The sequence below is a fragment of the Megalobrama amblycephala genome, linkage group LG18 (genome assembly GCF_018812025.1).
Source record: "Megalobrama amblycephala isolate DHTTF-2021 linkage group LG18, ASM1881202v1, whole genome shotgun sequence".
In the NCBI taxonomy this organism is placed as follows: Eukaryota; Metazoa; Chordata; class Actinopteri; order Cypriniformes; family Xenocyprididae; genus Megalobrama; species Megalobrama amblycephala.
This window is the reverse complement of record NC_063061.1, coordinates 16,416,493-16,443,265: the sequence shown is the minus strand read 5'-3', so window position 1 is coordinate 16,443,265 and position 26,773 is coordinate 16,416,493. Positions and strand designations below refer to the sequence as shown.

General features: G+C 38.5%; 3 protein-coding genes across 3 annotated transcripts in view; 2 read left to right on the top strand and 1 right to left on the bottom strand.

The window, feature by feature from the left end:
• Positions 1–26,773, top strand: part of LOC125252666 (serine/threonine-protein kinase pim-2-like) — a 681,247-nt gene that overhangs the window by 643,559 nt on the left and 10,915 nt on the right. The window lies entirely within an intron of this gene.
• On the top strand, positions 13,901–18,761 carry epdl2 (ependymin-like 2). Its single transcript, XM_048166170.1, has 6 exons — positions 13,901–14,058; positions 14,209–14,243; positions 14,389–14,523; positions 14,619–14,805; positions 17,773–17,863; positions 18,528–18,761. Exons 1-6 carry the CDS (start codon positions 13,983–13,985, stop codon positions 18,652–18,654), a joined length of 651 nt encoding a protein of 216 aa, XP_048022127.1. The 5' UTR covers positions 13,901–13,982; the 3' UTR covers positions 18,655–18,761.
• Positions 18,769–26,669, bottom strand: otub1a (OTU deubiquitinase, ubiquitin aldehyde binding 1a). Its single transcript, XM_048166165.1, has 7 exons — positions 26,519–26,669; positions 25,995–26,056; positions 22,996–23,094; positions 22,713–22,831; positions 21,777–21,861; positions 19,655–19,849; positions 18,769–19,331 (listed from the first exon to the last, which is right to left on the bottom strand). Exons 1-7 carry the CDS (start codon positions 26,562–26,564, stop codon positions 19,134–19,136), a joined length of 804 nt encoding a protein of 267 aa, XP_048022122.1. The 5' UTR covers positions 26,565–26,669; the 3' UTR covers positions 18,769–19,133.

Genomic DNA, 26,773 nt, shown 5'->3' with positions numbered 1-26,773 from the left:
GACAAACAGCTACTGCCATCAACCCTAACGTTTGCTGAAAACCCTTTAGATGCAAGGACCTCCCCAGCTTGAACATCGCGAGGTCCCTGTTCATCACCCGCACACACTTTTGAGACAGGCATGCCTGCATTGAGTGAGAGTCCAAGTCCATTCCCAAGAACGAAATGCTCTTTGTGGGTTAAGCCTCAAACACCTGAGGTGATCGAGAAATCTGCATTTGTGACTGAGAAGGACATCCTGAGAATGTACCATAATTAACCAGTCTAGGTGCCAAAGCTAACCTGAAGGGTAGGACTTTGAACTGATAAGCCAGGCCTTCAAAAGCAAATCTCAGGAAGGCTATCTGTATATAAAAATAAGTATCCTTTAGACCCACTGACACAAAACAGTCCCTGGGCTTGACATGATCTGCTTCACTGTGGTCATCTTGAAAGAAAGCTTTGACAGCACATTGTTTAACAGTCTCAAATCCAGAATTGGACGCAACCCTCCCTCTTTTCTCAGGCCCAGTAAATATTGACTGTAAAACCCGCTCTCCTTTAACTTGGGGGGTACTAACGCTACTGCCTGCTTGGCAAAAAGCAAATGGATCTATGTTGAGAGCACCGGCCCGTCTGGTCGGATACTGCTGACATCGCCACACCGGCGAAGCTGGCTGGTCTGCGTGCAAACTGAAGCATATAGACTTTTTCTATCATACACACCACCCAACGCGACATGACTGGCAGAGTGCGCCACACATTCCGTAAACAGTGAGGAGAAAAAAGAGCTCTGATATTGATGCATGTTATTTTTGTTTTTATTGTAGGGTTGATTACAGGCAATTACATAACATTCAAACACTCGGGGCTGTTGCCAGCAACATGCAGGGGGACAGATGAGCAGCCTCTCTGACATGCCACCTTCCCAAACACCTGCTCATTGCTCGCACTGGGTAGCGCCTTCCTCCTCATGCTACATATACCTTTCAGAAATGTGGCAGGGACTCTGCCGGAGGCTTGCTGTGGTCCCATCTGCTTAAGGAATCGCCTCTACATCTTTGGTCTCACCACTGGCTCAGGCTCTTTCCAAGGAGTTGAGGAAGCTGTGGTGGTTTGCCTGTCATGCCGCTGCGACTGGCGCTAGGCGGATGATGACCCAGAGTGCTCTGGCTGAGCAGCTCCGGCGCGTCTGTGCAGGAAGTGGCTCATGGTCTTGGACTGCTTTTGAGCTTCCAAGAACCTCTCAAAAAACATGCACACAGCATCGCCAAAGACACCTTGGGCACTCACAGTGGCATCTAACAAAGACGTTTTTTCATCTCTGTGAGAGTGAGCTACAAGTGGCGGTTCAAAATCACCATGCTTCCCATGCTGCAGCCCAGAGCCATCCTCTTTGCAGCCCAGAGAGCTAAGTCTGTTGCCAAAAATAGCTGAATACTTCCAGGTCCGGGCCTTCCTCGTCCATCTTCTTAAGCAGCTTGGCCTAGAACACTTGCAGCACCACCACTGTAGGGCGGAAGTTGCCTGTCCTTCCACGACGAAGGCCTTCTCTGCTAAGTTGGCCGTAGTCTGACATGGCTTGGAAGGAAGCAATGCTTTGGACTTCCAGTCCCAGGCTGAAGGGCAGAGGTAGGCCACAATGGCTTCCTTGATGGGCAACAGCTTGGCATTGCCTTAGCACTCGGCTCGGTGGATGGTTGAGAGAAGAGAAGTTCTTTGCAGAATGTGGCGTGCGCCATGACCGAGAGATCTCATCATGCACCTCAGGGAAAAAAGGTGTCAGTCTCTGGGGGGCCCCTTCTTTCTCCATGGCCATTGTGGACATGTGGAATCGTCATCCAAGGCACCAAATGAGATCCACTCATGGGCTCCGTTGGAGGGGTGAAGACTGTCCTCGGTTTAAGAGAGGACAGTCACTGCAAATCAGGGCGTTGAGCTGGCATGAGGTTGCTTAAAGAGCCTCAGCACCTGTCGATGCTTTCTGTCCCACGGCTCGACGGCGACCGGATGGGGAAGCAGAGGGGCAGCAGAAACAGTGCCCAGCAGAACAAACAGCCTCATGCGTAGAACCCCAACTGTCATCTCCTCAAAGTGCTGACAGCCAGGTCTATCAAGCACCATCTCAGTGTGGGTGTGACCCAGGCACAAGTTGCACACCTCGTGTCCGTTCGGGAGCTGAATAACTCCCCCACACGTGTTACATTCCTCTAGGGCCATCTTCCTCATTACCGGAATGCTGAAGGGGATTGGCAAAAAAAGAGTGTCATCTTTTGAAGGCGTAGATCAAAGGTGATAGGAGCTTCCAATAGCTTGAAGGAGAAAGATTCTGAGGTAATGATGGTCCAGCACAGCAGATGCTCCGTCCATTGCAAGAGCGCTTGATAGTCATTGGCCAGTAATTTTTTACAGGTGTGATGTAATAGGGCTTCAGTATTCTAGGAGAAAGAGGTTTCCCCATAGCATACTGTCAAGTAAACAGATCTCAAAAGGGAACCTCTGAGACATTAGCATGCCCACAAGAAACGTTTGAATTCACAGTCACACCACATTGTATTGAACAATTTTTTTTTCTGAGCGGAAGCTGTGATAATTTACCCAATACAGCACAGCCACGTGTGAGCACACAAAAGTTTTGCATGCTCGTGTAAGTTTCTAGTGCTTGTGCGAAGTGTTTTTTCAGAGGCTCTGTGAATTTCTTACGCTGTTACATTCCCAACCTTATCTTTAACATAAGAGCAGGCATGTCTTTTTTTACCTTAAGGTTTCTGGTGTCAGTTATAAAACAGTCAGTTATGCTGCTTGAATTTGCAAACTGGTGTTTGTTTTCATATTTTTAATTATAGTAATTATAAACTGCTTTGACACATGAATAGTTTAACCGTTACTGCATTTTGTTATTCTTCTTGTTATTTACCTATAGCAGCTAATGAATTGGAAGTCTCGCACATTCACAGGAAATTTGCATTGAAAAATAAGGTGGATAAAGGCATACAACCATGTTTAGCATTTATAGGTAAAGTTAGTTTTTGTGGGTTTTGTTTAACATTGGCTAGAGGAATTAAAGTCCACTAGAGGAGAAATTTTATTTATGTTCACAGTGCCCATGTCTATGGATGACTAGTGTGAAACAACATGCTTTATGCATTATTATAACCTGTGACATTACGGCATGGACAGACAGAGGAGGCTGAGGAACAAGGACAGAGCTCTCACAACAGCTCATACCTCCAGCTGCAAACATCTGAGTTTCAGTGTCGAAGAGGCGATTCTTTGTGTCTTGTGAGACATTTCCAAGACATTCATCTGGGACCCATCATCGCCAACACTTCACTTTCCCCACAATGACCCTGATCAGCTCTCAGTTTTTATGTGTTTCTGCTCTCTCTGGTCAATCCTGACATGCCTAAACATGAAACATATGCCTCACTATATTGCTGAGTAGCTGCCAAGTAAACTTGAATGCACCAGTCCATGGTAACTTAATTGTAGGTGGGCTGCAGCCTACCTGTTTTAAGTTTCACGCTTACAACTTTAAGAGGTAATTACTTGCCTGATTCTACACGGCAAATGCAGTAAAACACGGCAAATGCAGTAAAACAGGCTGAGTATGTTATCTCTAACCGTCATATACAGGTTTGTGGACCACTGTGGTTACTGGGAGCAGTTAAGCATATTGCATAGTGTTTAATTGTTAGACTTGCTGAAAGACCTTTTTATTACATGCACAGTAATGTGAATTCTCTCTTACTTCAGTTTAGTCATAAAAGTGCTAATGTTTGGAGACAATAATGTAAAAAAAAAACAACAACAACAAAACAATGTAATCTAGATTTCGCTTCAGACACCTCTAGTTTTTCTAATGCGAATAGCTGAATTTAAAAGCTCAATGCATCTAGTATTTGGCAAGCTTCAAGAAAGTGAAATGTTACAGACAACTTGCAAAGAATTTTTCCATAAATGCTGCAATTCAGATGATTTTGGCACCTGATGTCCAAAGTTCCTGAGCATTTGAGGTCTGTTCACACATGAATCTTTGTCAGAAAAATTCTGCATGATAAACTGTGTCTGCTCCAATCAATACAAACATTCACATGATGTCAATAAAACTTTTCACTCCGAAGAAAACTGGCCAACCGATACAATTTGTGCTTTTGTTCACATGCCCAGAGCCGGTGCCAATTTATAAAACTATGACTTGGTAAAACTACAGCTGTCTTTAATTTTTATAATACTTTTTATCTTATTATTGATCTGAACAGACTAATCAAATGTGGATATAGCACAACATTTTCTTGACAAACATATTTCTTGGCGAGAACAGGCCTTGAGGTGGTCGCTGGTCTCCAATCTGGCTAAAATGGTATCATAAGAATAAGAGTTCGCAATTTCATATGAATTCATTTGATCTGAATGAAAATGAATAACTTGTAGATAAAACAACCCCATGTACTGTAGGTCCACACCTAAACCCAATCCTCAACATGGCATGAGCAGATCATACGAAAACATATTCATATCGCCACGAGTGCACCAAATCTTATACGAATTGTCATGAGAGTGTCTGGTTCTAGTGCATTCTGGGTAGGTGAACACTGGAAACACCGAATGATGTATATTGACTGGAGGAAATATATCACCTTGTTTCTGGAGCCAAAGACAGTTCTCAAATTTTATACATATCTGTCTTTCCTCCGTCATGGAAGCAACAACATTGAAAATCTGGTTATATGTCCTTGGGAACGTCTCTCACTAACTGAATGGGCAGTGAATCATTGAAATAGACTGTTGTTGCCATGGGCTCCATTCTTTAGTTGTTCACATCAGGATAAAAGTATAAATCATGGTGATAAATGGTATGCCTCTGAGTTTTATTTAAGTCAGAGACATGGTTCATCCACTATAAGGGAAGATTTCATATGATGTCTAATCATTCAAAGGAGTGAAAGAACATCCTGTGCATGTTTGGAGCGGCTGTTGCAGTTTTTCTCCTCTCTGGTGGGCTCTGATTTTAAGACGAAGGTGTGGAAAAGGGAATATTAGTCTCTAGACGATAACCTGATATGAGAGGCGTTTGGGTCATAAACTCTCCAAATGTTGCTTCACCTTCAAAATGTGCTAATCGCCTCCCAGATGATTTGGCATCATTGTCTGCTCCTATCTACTGATTGCCAAACGCCGGATAGCCAAAGAATGATCTCATTAATTTCGGATACGGCATTAAAAGATTTCAGACACATTAATTGGAAAATTTACTTCATAAGACAATTTACGATGTAGATTTGAGTAATGTGCTTAGATTTCATTTATGACTTTATAACAAGGACAAAGTGAATTAACACTACAATGTCATTGTAGTGTTCATATGTCTGGTTGCAAGAGGCTGTTAAATTACAGTAAATGAAACCTAAAATTAAATCAAACAATGTAATCAAAACAATCTAACTCTTCCATCATTACATTAAAGTGTTTTGCTACATGTGCATATACAAACATTCATGATCTAGTAAAACAAATGTGTCACTGCTCAAAGAAAAAACAGCTTAATCCAGCTTAAAGCTGCAATATGTAAGATTTTTGCAGTAAAATATCCAAAAACCACTAGGCCAGTGTTATATATTTTGTTCACTTGAGTACTTACAATATCCCAAATGTTTCCAACTATTTGTAAATCGTGAGAAAATTGCAATTTTATCCAAGGCTCCGGGACGTGTGAGGAGTCGCCTGTCAATTGCGTCATACCCGCGTTAACCCTCGGTCTGCCTTGGCTTCCGGTTTTATTTTGTAGAAACCATGGAAACATCAAAGACGCTTTAATATATTAACGTTACACATTTTAATAGACAAGGGACACATTTTTATAGACAGAAAATTAATTGTTATATAGCTCAACACGTTTAGTTTTATTGTTTAAATCTAATTTTCTTGATTTTTTTGTGAGTACCATGCTTTACCAGGCCTCAGAGAAAAACACTATTTTGTGAAGTAGCTAACATAGCATAATCAAATACAGCTTTATTTTTAGTATCAGTAATACAGAATTTTCTCTATCATACAATACATTTTTAAATTAATTGCATGCCATTTATCAAAACAAGACATCCAGTATTTAATATAATATTCTAAAATCGATCTAGTTTACTGCAGTGTGCAACAGTGTCTCACAGCAGCCGCCGGGCGAACGCAAAGAGTAACGTTATAACATCATTTTCAACACTCTCAAATGTATCTAATATGATAAACAGAGCTGCGTTACCTCATACTTATGACCGGAAAAGCGGAAGCGGCGCCGGCGACTGTGTCATAATAAAAGTTCTGCTGCTCGTGAGGTGTGTGTTGCGCAATCGCTCCAGCGGCCTCGTTCAGCTCCCACAACACTCGGTCCTGCTCTGCTTCATACTACAATAACGTTAATAATCACATCCATGAACTTGATTTCTTTCCGAGTCCTATCCTTATTCTTTTGCACCTTCCGTTGAGATGGAGACCACATGTCCCAAGATTCCAATCTCAAACTTGACGTCATCAAGCTACGCCTTTGTTTTGAATAGACCTCTAGCGACCTCTAGCGGACATAATTCTTACATACTGCACCTTTAAGTTGGTTTTCAGGTCTTTCCTGGTTTATGCTGGTCAAAATGCCCTTGTGAAAAATAAGTGCACTTATATTGTATGTGCATTTGCAGTGTACCTAAAATCTTAAAAGTTAATTTTAAGATTTAAAAAAAAAACTGTACTTTCAGACATTTATATATTTAAAAGGCCACTTAGGTTGGTTTACAGAGAGTACGCTTTCATGACTGTTTCTTAACACACTTGTTTTAAACTTTTAAGTTAAAGTGCATGTTGAATATTTGTTTTAATAAGTTTTTGCCATGCTTTAAAGAAGTACTTATTTTTATGTGTTGATTAACATGCTGAAGCATATGTAAATGGTGTCCAGAAGCCCACTAAAACCATAAAATAGACCAGCATAACCAGGCCAGCTAAGACCAGCAAACTTGCTTTGGCTAGTTTGAACTTCTCTTTCTCCATGAATACAAGATCCTACTATATTAGCATGTAATCTGCACTGCTACTATGTGGATGTGTAAATCTTTCCATGAGTTACACAAGGCTTTCAAAAAACTGAAAACTTGATACTATCGATCCAGAACTGGAAAGTTAACGTGACCAGACTTGACATGTAAAAAGAAACGAAGAAAACATCCAATTACATAAAATGAGGAAAGAGTTCACAAAAAAAGAAATACTCCGTCATCTGGCAAGGTATCTAAACTGAATGTTGCAACAGGCAGAGGCATGATGCCTCCAAAACAGACGGAGGTCAACAAAATCTGTGAACCAGACCTGCCAACATCTTTCTAACCTGAGCCTAGAATAACAAGACACAGCTCAGTGCACGTGAAGAGTCAGGCGTCTCCTGAAAAGTTTAACACAAAGACCACACACATCATTTCCTCCTGTCCACTCCTATTGGCTAAAGGTTCTAGGGGAGAGCAGGATTTGGGTCAATCACATGATTCTTGTTTTTGTCTTGGATCTATTTATTCGAAAATATACTGCATTCAGATTTATTTGTTATTTGATAAGCATGCTTTAATTTCTGATTTTAAATTCATTATGATTTTTTGAGTAAAATACATGTCAGGGTGATATCATAATGAAGAAAAAAACTCATTAAAAGGAATTAAATTCTTGAAAAGAAAATGGTATTTAATAGTTTGGCATACAGATTTAAAAATACATATTTTAATCCAAATATGGACTAGGTTGTAAAATGTCCTGTAATGTGACTCCCCAAAAATATAATAATCTTTATGAAATAATAATTCAAGGTATTCATTAAAAAAATGTTTTTACATTTAAAATAATGATTAAAATGTGTATATGTGAAATATTCTACTTTATACTTCAACACATGACACTTACATTGAGTCATTAAATTGAAACTTTTCTTGAAAATGGTATAAATGTTTTTCAAAAGATTTTTAAAGGGATAGTTCACCCGAAAATTAAAATTTTGTCATCATTTACTCACCCTCAAGTAGTTCCAAACCTGTATAAAGTTCTTTGTTTTAGAAATGTATACAGGTTTGGAACAACTTGAGGATGAGTAAATGATGACAAATTTTTAATTTTGGGGTAAACTATCCCTTTAAGGCAACATGAATAGAGTAAATTTCTAAGGACTTGTAGATGTGTTTAAACTAGATTTTTAAAAGTGTTTCCCTTTCTTTATCATGGACACTATTATTGGTCATTGACTCATCTTCTAAAATCATCAGATCCTGAGAAGCAGGTGTGTCTCTACTCTGAGATCATTCTTCTGCTCAGACAGCTGGAATCTTCTAGAGATTTAAAAACACTGCTTTCCCACCAAGTTCAAGAAGTTTTTGTTAATTACACACTGTACGCTTTCCCACACACGGACTGTCATAATCACACTATCTGATTGCAAGGCAAAGAAAACATGACAGAATGATGCATGTTTTCAGGCAAAACCCCTAATGGCCACTAAGTGAACGACGACGTGAGGGAAGGTTTACTATCTCTATATGTTTAATTGCCTGTGCTGCTCTTCATCATGACACAAAGGCTGAATGGAGTGTGCACTCCAAACAGAACACAGATGCTGCATATGAAAGAAAAATTTGTCTGTGTATAATACAACTTGTGAAGCGTGATCTCTGCTACTGATCCTCAGGAGCTTCAGCCACAATCTGCTTCAACAAGTCAACATTTTTTCATCGTGTTCCATTTATTCATAGCAGAACATGATGAATACAGTGACAGAGTGTGATAGAGTGTGGCAGAGGGTGTATACTGTATGAAAATGTGATGTGCAGCATCTGATAGTTCACATGTCTCCGTGATGAAGAAATGCACACATTAATCACTCAATAAATAGGACATTTCAACACTTGATCAAAAAAAAAAAAAAAAACTGCCAGCCAAGCCAAATGCAACAAAACAGTCATCTACAATTCATCATTCTGCATACTACGTATTCTGGGTTTTTTTACAGGTGAAGTGTGTGATTTGTGCACCACTACAGCAACCGGAGCTGTATAAATAACAAGTGTTTTCCTGAAACTCAACCCCTCCAACCAGTCCCTCTCCAACTTCACTACACTGGTATTTCTATGTGAGGATACCATTAAGTGATATATAACTATCCATAAGCACATTTTATTAATGGTCAAGATTTGGTTGGTTATCATGGCCCTGTTAGCCCCTGCTGATTGATGCCATAACTACATTTTATGGTGCAAAAAGCATTATTCTCCACTGAGGTCCATGCAAGAGTAGGCATGCATTCTGATAAAATTACTTTTTGCAAGCAATGTTTTAACAACCCTTTTTTTACATGCTCTAAAAAGTATGACATTTTTGCAGTTTTTTCCATCTTCTGCCTTTCACGTCACACTAAAGATAATCGCAAATGATACATTTTGAACTGTGTTGCCAAATAACTTAAAGGGGACCTATTATGCAAAATTCACTTTTATAAGGTGTTTCAACACAGCCAGCCTATAATGATACAAATCCACCCACTCCTTTTTTAATAATCCCCATAAATCATAAACAGTCTCTCCAAAGAAGCTGTTCTGGTTTTGAAGCTGCTACTGTGAGGAAACAGAAATACCAGACTGCTGCGGCTTACTCAGGGCGGTATCTATGCTAATAGGGCAGATCTTCGCCAGTCATAGGCGGGGCGTAAGAGTAGGGGGATGCCCTGCCTATGACTGGTGACAATCTGCTCTATAGAGTACCTCAGAGATGCCGTGTTTTTGTATGCAAAACCCGGAAGCGAGATAGCATTTTAGGACTTCCGGTTCCATTGCTCTGCTAAATCACCTGTGGTTAACAAAGCCTCGAAATATTTTCACGTTTTGATCTATGACATAAAACACACCAGTTATAACCCGCTTGTGATTTTTTAAAGCTTTATTGTGTCTTAAAAATGGCGGTTGCTAACAAGTTGCTAAAAGGGACTACTTCCTTTGGCGGGGACTTTAGACGTCATAATGACAAACAGGACATTTGGACAGCATTTCTCATGAAAAAATGGATAAGTATTCATACACAGCGTAGATCATAATCAGCCAGCATGTTTTTAAATAAAGTTGTTTTTTAAATAAAGTTTGAGGAAGCTTGGTTTTGGTGACGTTGATCTGCGACCATGGTGTGCTATGGTCCATTTATAGCCTACTGTTAGCTTTTTATATCTGACGACTTTATTTAGGCTTCAAAATGTATAAATGTTGTATTAACTTGTAAAGATTATCTTGATATACAAAACAAGTAAATGTCATAACTTTTTGTTAAACACAGAGCATATTTTTTGCGATTATTCAAAAGTCTATTGGAAAAATGTACAGGCTTTCGATCGAGGGAACCCGTGCGCCGTTAACTTCTGGGTTTGCCTACAAAAACACGTAATCTCTGAGGTACTCTATTAGCATAAATACCGGCCTGAGTGAGCCGCAGCAGTCCGCCATTTTTGTTTCCTCAGAGTAGCAATGTCTGCGCCAAAAAACATTACAAATGTTCTGTTATTGGAGGTACCAATGAACATCGTCTCCATAGACTCTCTGCATCTGAGCCACACCATGGCTGAATTTCATTTATGAAGGAAATGTGCTGAAGAAAGTCGGTAAGGGGCCGTTCACACAGAACGCGTCTTTGCGTCTAAAAACGCATGGAAAAAAGAAAATAAGATAATAATGAGCACCTCCTCCGCCATGTTGCCATTATATAAAACAGTTGTCATGCCAAACTCGCAACGCTTGCCCCGCCTCCAAGTTCTTCTGATTGGTCCACTGTTTGGAACTGACATTGATGAGCGGCGCTGCGTGTAAAAGTTGAAATTCTTTTAACTTGACACAGCGTCTTAAAAACGCGGCGCTCATGTCTGAGGCGCTGCAAAAGACGCGAGACGCGAGCGTAACGGTCATGCACGTCCGTCAAGCACGTGTTTACATAGAAAAACAATGGGAAAGTAGAAAAACGCGTTCTGTGTGAACGGCCCCTAAAGCGTTATATATTTGCGCAAATCATTTTACGCCAGACTGCTTCACAAACGAGGGTCAGTTCAAAGCAGGATTTGTACAAAAGATTAGCATGACGGTACATGCTAGTCTATGAGTTGAATCAACTTAACTACAACAACATAATATTCTCCAGTTTTGTTGTTGTTGAGAAACTGAAGCAACAAAATGATAGGTCCAGATTTATCTGATGACTTCTTAGTGGACGCTCTGCCAATGATCTCACTCACTGAGTGCACAATAGTGCATTTAGGAGGTCAACAGCATAAAGAGTGTAGTGTTTAGTGCAACTTCAAAGGTCCATGATAATAAAATGCCATATGAAATAAAATGTGTCTCAATCACCAGTTTGGTGACTCCAGCCTCAAAGCCTTGAATATAATGCTTTGATCCTGCCAAGAATTTAGATGAACTGTAATTACAGGCCATTAAATGCAAAGGATTGAATGAAAAAATTTTTTAAAAATGACACTAAATTATGTTCAACTTTCTATGCGTTTATTCTTGAACCCAACAATAAGCAACCGTCTATCGCTTCTGTGATCAAAGAAGCCACATTGCTGGCATATGAGTCGCATGGATCTCCTGACAGGTGAGCCGTGTTTGTCGTACTTTGACTGCAGTAAAGATGTAATCAAAACAGTAATCCAGACCGTATAAATCTGTATGTTAAAGGGAAAGGCGTGTATATGAGAACACGAGAACTAAATGAAGTACTTAAACCATAAATCTTCCCTTTGATGTGGCCTTGTTCAGTCAATGTGTACAACATGCTGAGGCTTGATTCTCCCTTACTTACCCCAGTAAACTTCAGATGGGCAGCAGTCAGAATGGTATTTACATTGGCAGGGAAATTGCAGAGGTGTTTATGTTACATTAGGATGTAAGAAGTGTTGCTTTTTTTGCTAGAATACATTCCTGGGTATCACCCCACTGGGCTGATATACAGAATTGTCACTGATAGCTGCGAATATCAGACTGTTGCATTAATCAGAATCAAGTCAATTAGAAAGCCATGTAATAAGCAGATTTCCTGCTAAAAAAAAAAAAAAAAAAAAACTAGCTAAGATACACTGTATTGCCAAAAGTATTGGGACACCCCTCCAAACCATTGAATTCAGGTGTTCCAATCACTTCCATGGCCACAGGTGTATAAAATCAAGCACTAGGCATGCAGATGCTTCTACAAACATTTGTGAAAGAATGGGTGACTCTCAGGAGCTCAGTGAATTCAAGCAAGGTACCGTGACAGGCTGCCACCTGTGCAATAAGTCCATTCGTGAAATTTCCTCACTACTAAATATTCCACGGTCAACTGTTAGTGGTATCATAATGTGGAAGCAATTGGGAACAAAAGCAACTCAGCCACGAAGTGGTAGGCCACGTAAAATCACAGAGCGGGGTCAGCGCATGCTGAGGCGCACAGTGCGCAGAAGTCTACAACTTTCTGAGTCAATAGCTACAGACCTCCAAACTTTGTGTGGCCTTCAGATTAGCTCAAGAACAGTGTGTAGAGAGCTTCATGGAATGGGTTTCCATGGCCAGGCAGCTGCATCCAAGCCTAACATCACCAAGTGCAATGCAAAGCGTCAGATGCAGTGGTGTGAAGCACTCTGCCACTTGACTCTAGAGGAGTGGAGACGTGTTCTCTGGAGTGACGAATCACGCTTCTCTGTCTGGCAATCCAATGGATGAGTCTGGGTTTGGCGGTTGCCAGGAGAATGGTACTTGCCTGACTGCATTGTGCCAAGTGTAAAGTTTGGTGGAGGGGGGATTATGGTGTAGGGTTGTTTTTCAGGGGTTGGTCTTGGCCCCTTAGTTCCAGTGAAATGAACTCTTAATGCTTCAGCATACCAACACATTTTGGACAATTTCATGCCAATTTCATCCCAACTTTGTGGGAACAGTTTGGGGATGGCCCCTTCCTGTTCCACATGACTGCGCACCAGTGCACAAAGCAAGGTCCATAAAAACATGGAGGAGCGAGTTTGGTGTGGAGGAACTTGACTGGCCTGCACAGAGTCCTGACCTCAACCCGATAGTACACCTTTGGGATGAATTAGAGCGGAGACTGCGAGCCAGGCCTTCTCGCCAACATCACTGCCTGACCTCACAAATGCGCTTCAAGAAGAATTGTCAAAAATTCCCATAAACACACTCCTAAACCTTGTGGAAAGAGTTGAGGCTGTTATAGCTGCAAAGTGTGGGCCAACTCCATATTAAACCCTATGGATTAAGAATGGGATGTCATTAAAGCTCATGTGCACATAAAGGCAGGTGTTCCAAACTTTTGGCAATATAGTGTAGTTAGCTGGTCTCCAAGCCTGGGGGACTGGGGGGGCTGGGGGACCATAACCTGCTTAGGCTAGTTTAAGATGGTTTTTCAGCAAATATAGAACATAGATGACTTTTTGGAAAGCTATAATCATCAGATTGTGTCAAATTGACACTGTTCTGCCAAGTGCAGCAACTTATTTTAGTGTTTTGATATCATATCATCAAATGATCTTGTTTTTCTCTATAGATTATTATATGACACCTGCACTTGAACATTGACCTGTGGCAGGCAATTCTAAAGTCATAAAATGCTAAGTCGTCATAATGTGACTAAGGGGATTTTTTACCCCAAGCCTGGTTTTACACATGCACCCATTATCAACAAATACACCTTACAGTATTTCCTGTTAATGGAACTTCAAAAACATCCAAATCTTCCTTCTGTTTTGCACTTACTAAATGATTATTCCAAGTAAGACATACAAGCAAGTAGCTTGTAAAGCCTCTAAGACCCTTAGTGAATGGATCACTGACCAGATAACCAAAAGGCCTAGTGTGGGCGAGTATAAAAACATGGAGCAATGATCCGGATTCGACTCTATAAGAAGAGGCGGGCTCGGAAACACTGCTGCTAGTCACTTTGGCTCCTGTCTGCCAGCACTCCACAGTAACGATGAAGATCCTGTTTCTGATCCCACTTTGCCTGAGTCTGGCTCTCAGCAGCTATGCACAGAGGCCTGAACCCTGCAGTAAGACCTCCTGACCTTCTGTCCTTTGCCTGCACATTATAGTAAACTTTATAGTGCTTTAGTATTTGAAAGAACTAAAAATGGATGTATGCTTGTTTTGGATCCTTTGAGAAGTTTAAATTAAACTTGTTACTCTCCCTTGACTTCTAGAGTCTCCACCCTTGCTAGAAGGAGCACTGACTGCGGTAAGTGGACTGTCTTGACGTATAATTTTTCTCTCTAACTTCTCTTACTAGTCGGTTTATCTCTGCAGAAAAAGACCTCATGCAAATGCTAATTGTAAGTTATGTGAAAGTGTTCTCACTAATATTATATTCCTCTCCAACTCAGTTCATTCCAGGGCAACACTTGCGTGTTTTTGAGAAATTCTCCTATGATGCCTATGGGCAGAATGTCCGTGTTCTAGCGGCTGGGAAGGAGGAGAACCAGACCTTCTTTGTAGACAGGCTTCTGCTCTTTAGAGAGGTAAAGTACCGTTGTTTAAGAATAAATAACAAAACATAAATTTAGCAAAATTCATCATTGAGGATTGCATTGCTGACTCTTGCTTCTTTCAACAGGGGGTCAGCTATGAGATCCATTACCACAACCAAACTTGTATTAAGACTGCATTAAAGGTACCATTCAGACATATTGGGGTTCCCCATGATGCCAATTTCCTGACTCAAATGGTCTTGGGTAGCAGCTCTATAGAAGGACAAGGATTGCTTGTCAATAACTGGAATGGAACAGTGGAGGAAACAAAAGGTAATGTGTGCCGTTATGCTGCCTGAAGATTCGCACAGAATGCAATAAACAACACAAATGTATAAAACATCACAAGTTTTTTTACTTTTCTAAACGGTCTTTGTTTTTGTTTTTTTAACATGCATTTTTACTTCATATTATGTAATGCACCATTTTTATAAATCCACTTGTAAACATTTATCCTTTTCAGCTTAAAGCACAAATATTTCATAGTACAGCAATTCATATAATAAACAACTAAATAAATAATACATAATTTTAAGCGTTTATACCCCCAGTTTAACAGACAAGGCCTAAGCTAGTCCTAGACTAAACTGCTTGTTTGAGCTGTTTTAACTGAAAGCAATTTGTACTGCAACTTGTACATATCTTAAAATATGTCAGAGCCATTGTTTTGTCTCAAGATGCACACCAGTAATGTTTTTTCTAGGGTACATTTATAAAAGCTACTTAAACACCCTAATTGAACTAAAGCCTAATCCTGTCTTAGATAGCCCTGACTGTGAAACCGGGTCATAGTGAATTATTTTCAAGCATCCCTGTGCTATAATATAATTTAAATTTCATTTCATTTATATACCCTGGTGAAAAATAAGTAGTTTCGTAATAGTTTGATGCAGTGGTTCCAAACCACGTTCCTGGAGGCCCCCCAAAACTGCATATTTTGTGTCTGACATACCCATTTCAGGTCTTGGAGTCTCTACTAATGAGCTGATGATCTGAATCAGGTGTGTTTGATTAAGGAGATATGGAAAATATTTGATGTAATTAGAAGTCTACCTTCTTTCTGCTCCCCCCTTCTCCTTTTTAATTTTATTTTTTATACATATCTATATTTTGTCTTATATTCAGAGCCTGTGTTTGCTAATTATTTACTTTTTAAAATTCAATTTAAAATAAAACGGTCTAAAAATGTTAAGTAATGTAGGGGAGAGCGGGGCACAAAGTAACACTTTTTGACTGTCTCAGTTTGTGTTAATTCACTTGGGGTTCAAAGTATCTATTTTTTCCCCACATTAATTTCACACATGTCCAGTACAATTATGTGGTTTTGTTTCATTAATACAGTGTATACTTTTTTTTCTTGATTTACCCGAAAAGAATGGAAGTGAAATGTGACAACGTGCCCCATAGGTGGGGCACATTGTAACATGACCATACAACAGCTTAAAATGTTATCTGATCTAATCAAAAAAATATACAAGACAAACTAAAATATTTTGTCAATAAAATACAATTAACTTTTTCATATAAAATAATGGCATTTTTTTAATAATTAAAAATAAACAAATTTTTGCGTTTGACAACAAACACACCGCAAAACACAGCTATACAGCATAGTTCAAAACATAATAATAATTAATCATTTCTGAACATTGACTCTCAGTCTTTATTCACCTTTTTCTCATGGTTTATCAATAGAATTCATAAAAGTATATAGAATAGCATAGTTCTAACAGGGGCACAATGTAACAAAGTGTTAAAACATGCCCCATCTGCGCAACTGCGACTTAAATCTATATATTTTTATATATTATATATATAAAAATTTGTTTGTTTTTTTAAAATAAAACTTTTGTTTTGGCCCTCTAGCGGTTAAAAAACATCTGCATGCATTTGTTTTGGTAAACATGGTTGTGCTTCGGCTCTGCGTGACTGTGCGTAAAGTGAATAAATGACATTTATTACTGACCCTCATGTCGTTCCACACCCGTAAGACCTTCATTAATCTTCAGAACACAAATTAAGATATTTTGTTGAAATCCGATGGCTCCGTGAGGCCTGCATAGCCAGCAATGACATTTCCTCTCTCAAGATCCATAAAGGTACTAAAAACATATTTAAAAAAAAAAAAAAAAAAAAAAAAAAAAAACACATATAGTGATGGCCGATTTCAAAACACAGCTTCATGAAGCTTCGGAGCATAATGAATCAGCGTATCGAATCAGCAGTTCGGAGCGCCAAAGTCACGTGATTTCAGCAGTTTGGCTGTCTGACACGCGATCCGAATCATGATTCAACACAGAAGAATCATAACGCTCCGAAGCTTCCTGAAGCAGTGTTTTGAAATCGGCCATCACTAAATAAGTCACTTTGTTTTTTTGGCGCACCAAAAATATTCTCGTCACTTTATAGTATTAATATTGAACCACTGTACTCACATGAACTGATTTAAACATGTTTACCTTTACCTTTATGGATCTTGAGAGAGGAAATGTCATTGCTGGCAATGCAGGCCTCACGGAGCCATCGGATTTCCACAAAAATATCTTAATTTGTGTTCCGAAGATTAACGAAGGTCTTACGGATGTGGAACGGCATGAGGCTGAGTAATAAATGACATTATTTTCATTTTTGGGTGAACTAACCCTTTAATGCTTTACAATGAAATAGAGAGCTATGACAAAATCTTTTGTATACTCACCTGTTGAGCAATAAAAACGCCATTTCCACGGCGCTTTTACAACATTTCAAATCCCTCAGGTCTCGCTATCTCCGAAAAGCCAAGCCAATCCTGATTCTCGTTTTATTATAAGCCCTGTCACATTCTCTTTTTGCCAGCCGACTGTCCTCTGTTCAGTTTTTATTTAAATGGGAGATTTGAGAGGGCGTTCGTGTGCAGTGGATAATTCCGATAGCACGTAAATACAGCATTAGTACGCTCCACTCCCAAAGTCAAAATAGCCTGAGCAACTTTTCTTACGGATAGGCCTATTATGAGTGACGTATGTATGCAATTTCCCGCGAAAACCATCCCGACAGGTCGAAAATATAAAAACTTATAATAATAGGCTTAACATAGTGGATCAGGGTACTACAAAAACATGTTTTGAAAGAAGGATTGATAAATTATTGACTTAAATTTTGTTCATTTTTAACAAACTTGTCATTTTGGCTTGTGGACCGATATAAAATTTGCTCTAGCCCTTGCTAGTTGGTTAATGTTCCCTGTACATTTCTCTGCAGAACACTACCTGCTGACCTTCACTGCGTTTGGCTGCGTGCCTCTCTACACCCTCGATTTCACACAGAAAGGGGAATTATCTGTCATGACAAGGTTAGTGTTCAAAACAAAAGTAGGTTGGCCTGCCCCATACAGAAACTATAACCATGCTTAAATCTGTCTTTCATTAAATACCCAAGAACCATGGACAATACTTCTATAATCAAGTCTGCAATCTTGTCCTTTACTTAACCACATTTGTAGAACACTGAAGAACAACAGGAGATTATGCAACAGTGACCCTCTTAACCAATTACATGTGTTTACATTGCTTTTTCCTCTTCCTCTGATCACTGCCATCTTCATGCAAGAATTACATGCACATAAATAAAACAAAACGTGTGCTTCATGAATGTTGTAAAAGTAAAGCATGAGAAAAACAACTAATTCTGTTAATATTGACAATGACAAAAGGAGGATACTGAATGGGTCACAGATGCAGACATAGCACTAATAGTCTCTGAGTAAACATTTCAGACGTGGTTCTATTTTACATATACACTATTTACATTTTCTGACAGTTAAATATATTATTTTGGATTGTTTCTTCTTTTTACCAATTATTTCATACTATATCCCATTTGTTTTTATCTTTGTGTTTTACGTTTAACACCCCAAGGATCACTAAAGTAATATCTTTATTTAAGCAAATTAAAATTCATTAACTTCAAATGGATCCAGAGGCCAACGTGTTAGACACGATTTCTTCTTTCCGCAGCTTCTTTGATCTAGTGGAGGGAATAGAGGACCCGAATGTCTTCATCCCCCCTTCGTTCTGTGATTCTGTGGAAATACTGCCAGCCAAAGAAGGTCTTGTGGCAAACTCCTTCATCGGTCTTCTGTAAGAGGAACCATGTGTATGTGTTTGAGTGCATATCTAGCTTAAATTGCAGCATGGATGAACCTTTTTTATTTTAAGTACGCACATTAAACAATAACATGGCTATGCAAACTATGACTACTGCAAGTTCTTTTTATTCTGATGAAAGCCAAATACAGTCAAACAGGATAAAGCAATTTCCATTCCTATCATAAATGACAGGCAGTCTTCAACTACAAGAAATAAACTAAATGAACCAAATGAAATAACCATATTCTGTATATACAACTGAAAAAAAAAAGATGCAGATTTTTCAAAGATAAACTGTACAATGTCCAGTGCTTCTATAACAGATTCTTCAAAATACTCCAAGAGTCTTTGGGGGGGTTTTGAAAGGAAATTGCAATGTTGAGTGCTGGGTTCACATTTCACAGGTTTAGAGTCGAGTCAAACCCACAGCACCGAGACAGATGGGGCCTTTAGCAGCCAATTTGTGCAGATCTGCTATTTGTACAGGATGTCGTAGTGGCCCGGTCGGTAGAGGAGGAAAATCTTGGGTTCTCCACCTTCAGGGAAGATGTGGTGATTGACTGTTCCTCCCTCTCCTCGATCCATGTACTCCACCTGGATGCACACGTTTAAAGCCTGAGCCAGAGCGATAATGTGAATGTGATCACTCTCTTTGGACATGGGCTCCACCTCCTGGCCAAAACAGAAGGACATGCTGGTTTAAAAATGTTGCAAAGTCATTGAAGAACAGGTTAATCTATAACAGGGGTATCCAATCCTGCTCCTGAAGGGCCAATGTCCTGCTAAATTTAGCTCCAACCTTTCCTAACACATTTGCCTGGACGTTTCTAATAACCCTGAAGACCTTGATTAGCTGGTTCCAGTGTGTTAAATTAGGATTGGAGCAAAACTCTGCATGATAGTGGCTCTCCAGGAGCAGGATTGGACACCACTGATAAGAAGTGGATTAAAAATAAATCATATCTTCGAGTCACAAATGACTTGTTCAGTGTTACCTGTTGGCAAAACTCTCGAACGGTGCGACCGCCCTCTATGAAGTGCTGGAAGAAGTCTTCCTCTCTTTGCAGGTACCCAGAGGTCACCAGCCGCAGATAAACGACAAGATAATCCGATACGCTCTGCTCATTAAATGAGCCGAGCAGCTCACCTACAGATGGTTGCTTATCACATGCCTCAATCAGGTCCATGAACTGCAGTGAACAAGACAAGAGGAAATTAATTGTGTAAGAAATTCATTTAAGATTATAACTAACCCCAAAGAAAGAAAAGGGCAAACGGGAGTTATGAGATCTCAAACGTTGTACTCATTTTCATACATAATTGTAATGTCAGCGCAAAGAAGCGAGACTGATTTAATGTTTCCAGTGTTGTAAACTTTAGTTAGTTGAAATAAAGCTGAAGTAATATATAAGATGACATAAATTTGTTTTTGGGCTTGTGATATTTCTTTGGAAACTGCGACGGACGTGATAAGACGCTATAGAGTGTGAGGTCATTTTTTAAAAATTTAAAATTAAAGAATAATAAATTGAAAATGTAAAAATTTATAATCTACTACACTTTCCTGCTACATTCTTTTAATTCAGCTAGCAGGTCATGTCGTGACGTATTGATTCTTTAGTGACACGTCTTCACGTTATTTGAAATCACAGGTCAGAGTTCACCAAATTTGATCTTTAGAATGCATCTAAATGCGAAGAACTTCTTCACATGAGCTTGCTTTCCAGTCTCAATGCATATGAATGGAAGTCAATGGAAAGAAAAGTGTAGTGTGACCATCCCTTTAGAAATGTGGCTTTGGCAATTAACTAAAATACAATAAGCTGAAGTACTAAAATTACAAAAACTGAAATAAAAATGAATTATGATATATAAAAAGTATAAAAATAAAAGCTAATTCAAAATTTTAAAGGGCACAATATGTAAGATTTCTGGATTAAAATGTCCAAAAACCACTAGAACAATGTTAAATATTTTGTTGACTCGTGTACTTACATTATCCCAAATGTTTCCATGAATGTTTAAATGCAGAGAAATAAGCAATTTTAACCAGGACACGGACCGTGTCCGTGCGTCGCCTATCAATGATATCATACCCGGGTTAACCATGGAAACACCAAAGACGCTTTATTATTTTATGTGTTTTATTAGACAGGTGAGCAACTGTTTGGATACATTCATCTACAGAAAACTAATCATGTTATATAGCTGAACACAGTAAGTCTTATTGTTTAAATCTCGTTTTCTTGATTTACAGCGAGTACCATGTTTTACCATGACTTATATCGATCTAGCTTACTGCAGTGTGCGACAAGTGTCTCATAGCAGCCGCCGAGTGAACGCACAGAGTAGCACCATAATTTTTAACACTCAAATGTATCTAATATGATAAAACATATTAGCGGTGCGTTACTCCACATAATAAAAGCTTGTGTGTCACGCTTGTCTCTCATTAGCAATCGCTCCAGCGGCCTCGTTCTGCTCTAACGGCTTTCAGCCACACCCTGATTCATACTGCAGTGATGTTAATAAATCTTTAATACATTAGCTCATTGATGAATATGATTTTTGCCCGAGTTCCGTCGAATTCTTAGACGTGAAGACTAGGGCTGGGCGATATATCGCATGCGATTGTCACGCGCATTTCGTCAGTAAAGCCGGTTCCCTGATTACCGCTAAATCGCCATCACCTGCTTTCAAATGGAGCGGCATTTAATAGACAGAGCCGTAGTTCACTGACAAGCCACGCAATATCGCGTTCATTATCGAAGGCGATTCATCTACGATATGAACGCGATATTGCGTGGCTTGTCAGTGAACTACGGCTCTGTCTATTAAATGCCGCTCCATTTGAAAGCAGGTGATGGCAATTTAGCGGTAATCAGGGAACCGGCTTTACTGACGAAATGCGCGTGACAATCGCATGCGATATATCGCCCAGCCATAGTGAAGACAACACCTCCCATGATTCCGCAAGATCAAGGCGGCATCAAGCTACGCCTTTGTTTTGAATAAGCGACCTCTAGTGGCAAAAAATTACATATTGTGCCTTTAATAAATAATATAAATAGTATATTAAAAAATAGATTTAAAATAAACATTCTTCCAAAGACTTACTGTGTTGTGAAAATCTTCAATGGTGAATTCTGTGAAACCTTGGCTCACCAGATCCAGTTTACTCTGGGCAGCAATAGCCTTGAACCTGCCAAGTGAACAGAACCAAACAAGAGTCTTAGAGGAGATACTTTATCTTCTCCTCATACTTTCATGGAAATGATCTTATCAGGCTTGACAAGTAGTTTGTCTGTCCACACTGAAAGTGAAAACACAGCATGATGTGACAATCACTGCCACTTAGAACATATTTCATGTTCAACTCTTTCCCTGCCAGCATTTTTTTTTTTTTTTTTTTTTTTTTTTTATAAAGTTGGCCGTTCCCCACCAGTGTTTTTGATAATTTTCACAATTTCATGGCCCCCAAATATTTTGTTGGATGAATATCTGAACATGTAATATATCAAAAGTAAGAACAGATCCTCTGCTTTTAAACAAACAAACAAAAAAACGTTTTATTATAGCTTCATGCATTTTTTTACTTGAACAAATGGGCAAATTTAATAAAAAAGCAACATTGAGCAAAAAGCTGAAAAAGAAAATCACATTTTTGACAAAGACTACATCTGGATCGGATTCAGAATGATGATCAAAACATATGGAGTAGACTGTGACCACCAAAGCTGGGTCAACATTTCATTCAGTACCATTACTCGGTTTTGATTTATATGCTGTTTAATGTTGGTGATCGTGTTATTTTACACATGCATATGATTTCATATATTGCATGCGTTTTGATCAGGAGATTCAGTACTCTTTCAGAAGATGTCTGATAGCGCCCCCTAGCGTATTACAGTGAAAACATGGAAAGATGAAAAATCTCGTCAATGGCGGGGAAGCGTTTTCTCGAGTTAATATCTAGCTTTGTGGAGTGGAAATCATTTATTCAGCTAAATGATTAAATGATGTTCACTTGAATGTAGGCTGGCAAGTTGTTACCTATGTAATTCTTTGCTGTCTTCAAGTAAAGACTCCAGATGTGAGAAACCAAAGGCTCTGTAGAAACAGTTCCCATCTGGCCGTGTTTTGCGTATAGATGAGTACTTCTTCTGTAAGTCCTGTTGAAGAAACAGTTTAACATAATTTTAACATTATATACTCTCTTAGCTCGAGGGTACGTTACTAGATAACCGAGATAAAAGACAAAGATAACTGCATAATAATAATAATCTATGCATTGCATTTCATGAGCATTCATTCTCTACTGAAAAGGTTCACTTACTCTTATCTTTTGCTGGTAAATGGCGTCATCATCAGCATACTCTCGCTTAAGGACAGACAAGTCCTGTCTTTCTGACACCAGAGGAATACTGGTTGCTATCTACAATGACATTCAGGGTGGGTTAAAGAGTGAATCTTGTGATTTTTCTTAAAGGATTAGTTCACTTTCAAATTAAAATTTCCTCATAATTTACTCACCCCTATGTCATCCAAGATGTCCATGTCCTTCTTTCTTCAGTCGAAAATAAATTAAGGTTTTTGATGAAAACATTCCAGGATTTTTCTCCATATGGTGGACTTCAATGGAGCCCAAACGGTTGAAGGTCAAAATGACAGTTTCAGTGCAGCTTCAAAGCGTTCTACACGATCCCAGACGACGATTAAGGGTCTTATATAGAGAAACCATCGCTCATTTTCTAAAAACAAAATAAAAATTATATACGTTTTAACCATAAATGCTCATCTTGAACTAGCTCTCTTCTTCTTCTCTATTTGAATTGCGGCAGTGTAGACACTGCTAAGTGTATACTGCCCTCCACAGGTTAAAGTATGAACTAATTGTTATATACTTGCACTAGCATATTGTATATGACAATTTAGTTCAAACTTTGACCTGTGGAGGACAGTAATACACTTAGCAGTGTCTACACTGCCGCAATTCAAATAGAGAAGAAGAAGAGAGCTAGTTCAAGATGAGCATTTATGGTTAAAATGTATAAAATTTTAATTTTTTTTTAGAAAATGAGTGATGGTTTCTCTATATAAGACACTTATTTCTCGTCTGGGATCGCGTAGAAGGCTTTGAAGCTGCAATGAAACTAATTTTGACCTATAAACGTTTGGAGGCCTTTGAAGTCCACTATAAGGAGAAAAATCATGGAATGTTTTCATCAAAAACCTTAATTTCTTTTTGACTGAAGAAAGAAAGACATGAACATCTTGGATGACATGGGGGTGAATAAATTATCAGGAAATTTTAATTTGAAAATGAACTAATCCTTTAATGAACAACATGTGCATACATATATGGGTCAATGACATGACAGGTCATTATTTTGTCCAAAGGCCCTAATAATAATAATAATAATAAAAAAACAAAGATATGACACCCAAAGTATGTAAGGCAGTACAACTAGATCTCTTTTATTGAATTCAAAAGGTTTTAATTATATTTCGCTACATATAAACCAGTGGTCTCAAACTCAATTCCTGGAGGGCCACAGCTCTGCGCAGCTTTAACCAGCTCCAACTCATACTTAGGGATGTGCCAAACGAAGCTTTTGAAGCAGTGAGGCTTTTACAACAAACTGCATCGCTGCTTCGAAGCTTTTGAAACTGTGCTCTACTTCGCCACCTGGTGGTCAATAAAAATTCCTACACTACCTGTGTCATTCATTTTGTTTGTTGGGATGTCATTGTATTTATTTGTATATTTCTTAACCATATATGTCATCAGAAAGATGGTGGCACGTGTGTGTGCAGCGAAATTTCATTGCATTTTGCACAATACAATGAAAATAAAGACTTTCTGTTCTTTCTGTTTTCACTCGCATCAAAATTGTATCTTTTCACCTTCTAAACAGATTGTTTAACACGCCAATAAATTAGGTCTGTGATTTTTTGTGTCGAAAACTCAAGACGTGTGTTGAACTACCCATCCCTACTCACACCTGCTTGGAAGTTTCTACTAGTAATCCTGAAGACCTTGATTAGCTGGATCAGGTGTGTTTGATTAGGGTTGGAGCAAAACTGTGCAGAGCTGTGGCCCTCCAGGAATTGAGTTTGAGACCACTGATATAAAAGGTATTTAAAAGATTTTGAAGTGTAAAAGGGTTATTCGGTTTAACAGTCCAAAGGCCAATACAGCCAATTCATTTGTGATTAAAATATATTAAAATGTAATAAATAACTATTTGAAAAATTCATGTTTTCACTTGTGCTCATACGCATGTCCCGAAACATCAGGTCATTCAGTACAACCGCTATAAACATGGAAAATGTAGTTTCAATTTTTGTTAGATTTGTCCTAGTTAGATATCAGCCTGTTAGCATTGTTTGAAAATATCGTCATTCGTTATAACCAAGTGTCATTTGGTTAAACCAAATTACTTTTTTTTATCTTGTAATAAATGAACAAAAGCAGTGTTAATTGATTATAAAAACCACAATCTCATTGTTAACACTTAATTCAAAATCAAAATCAAAATTAATGATATCTCCATTATGTTTTTTTTTTTTTTTTTTTTTACACTTTTAAAACCTTATTCGTTAATGACCCATATACATATATAGGGACTAAAATGGCAGAAATAACCACACCTTTTTTTGAACAATGAATTTCCATGAGTCTTTCTGTCATTCAAGATTACTGGATAATAATTTTTCTTTAAATAAACAAATAGATAAGAAGAATTTTATAAAGACTGAAATTAGACCTTACTTGTAGAAATTGTATTTATTACAATACCCGAAAAAAATATTTTCTGCATTTCTATGATCGTAGGAACCCTGGATCCTCATTAAACTGTCTCAAGTACGTCACACATTTTGCTTGATTTTAATCAGCATTACTTTTGTATCATTGAAATACAATTATATTTTAATAAATATTTTACAGTAGTTTATTTGTATATTTTTATTTAAATTTGAGTTAAAACATGCGTTTTGGCCATTTTATTCGTTTTAAAATGTCTTTATAGTTTTGATTTTTTTCCCCCAGGTATAATTATTTTAGCACATCAAGAAAAACTAAATTAAAATTAGAAATATTCCATGACAACTACTTAAAATAAAATAAATTTATGTTTTTTTATTATTATTATTTCAGTAAATTACTTAACTATAATGAACCTAATTTTAATCCATTTCTTTCAACTGTACCAAAGCAAAATCATGACCTGTTGATGGCTTTGCAGAATGACCTTTAACGGTAGAGTCTTATGCGCAATATAAAGCATCACATGACATTACAAATGAATGAGTAAATGGCTCAACGGTTACCTCTTGCTGAATCTTATCTTGCTGTGCAATAATGGCTTCATCATATGCAAGACAATTCAGCCCTGTCAAAGAAAAAAAAAACACAATTTATTGCAGAATATTGACGAATCTGCTTAACTTTAGTGTCAAAGATTACTTTAGTGTCAAAAATCATACTTCTTTCCCCTACATGGTCAGGAACACACGTTAGTATTGCTGTTACTACGCGCGTAAAGGTATTTCTACATTTGTTTCCGCAGGGCATTTACTATAAACGCTTGTGTGACACACGGGGAAGCATTTTTGTTAAGCATTTATATTGAGCTAGTAATCGTATACAGCATGATATAATGATTTGGACGCAAAAACAAGTGCTTTAAAACATAAACAATGAAGTCTCAGCTATTGTTATTAGCAGGTTAGCAAAGCGCTCGTTGCTCATCCCTCAGCTCCCGTTCTTCACACAGATCAAAATACAGGCGACTTGTGCGAACCGATTTAAACAGACGCTGGTTCTGAACACATAGCAGTACAGTATTTCTCACCATCAGCCTCTTTTTGAGAGATCTCCTGCTGTTGCTCCTCCGCCATGTTCCTGCTGAACAGTCATTTCCGGTCACCTGATTGATTGGAACCGCGCTGGAGATTAACCTACTTCCGGTTGAGATTCTTCACTTTCTGTCTGAACCTTTTTTTTTTACAGTCTATGGTCTGAACGCGCTACAATTGTTTTACGTGTAAAAATGGTTGACTTTTTAAAAGTGTATTGAACTGAGTTTTCCCATAAAAGCTGGTGGAAA

Bases quoted from the DNA above. Each gene is read 5' to 3' on its own strand.
- epdl2 (XM_048166170.1), top strand. From the start codon at position 13,983: ATGAAGATCCTGTTTCTGATCCCACTTTGCCTGAGTCTGGCTCTCAGC. The intron at 14,244-14,388 runs GTAAGTGGACTG...TCTCCAACTCAG, and splicing joins TAGAAGGAGCACTGACTGCG to TTCATTCCAGGGCAACACTT. The intron at 14,524-14,618 runs GTAAAGTACCGT...TTCTTTCAACAG, and splicing joins GGCTTCTGCTCTTTAGAGAG to GGGGTCAGCTATGAGATCCA.
- otub1a (XM_048166165.1), bottom strand. From the start codon at position 26,564: ATGGCGGAGGAGCAACAGCAGGAGATCTCTCAAAAAGAGGCTGATG. The intron at 22,832-22,995 runs GTAAGTGAACCT...TTTCTTCAACAG, and splicing joins TTTACCAGCAAAAGATAAGA to GACTTACAGAAGAAGTACTC. The intron at 21,862-22,712 runs GTAACAACTTGC...TTCACTTGGCAG, and splicing joins GACAGCAAAGAATTACATAG to GTTCAAGGCTATTGCTGCCC.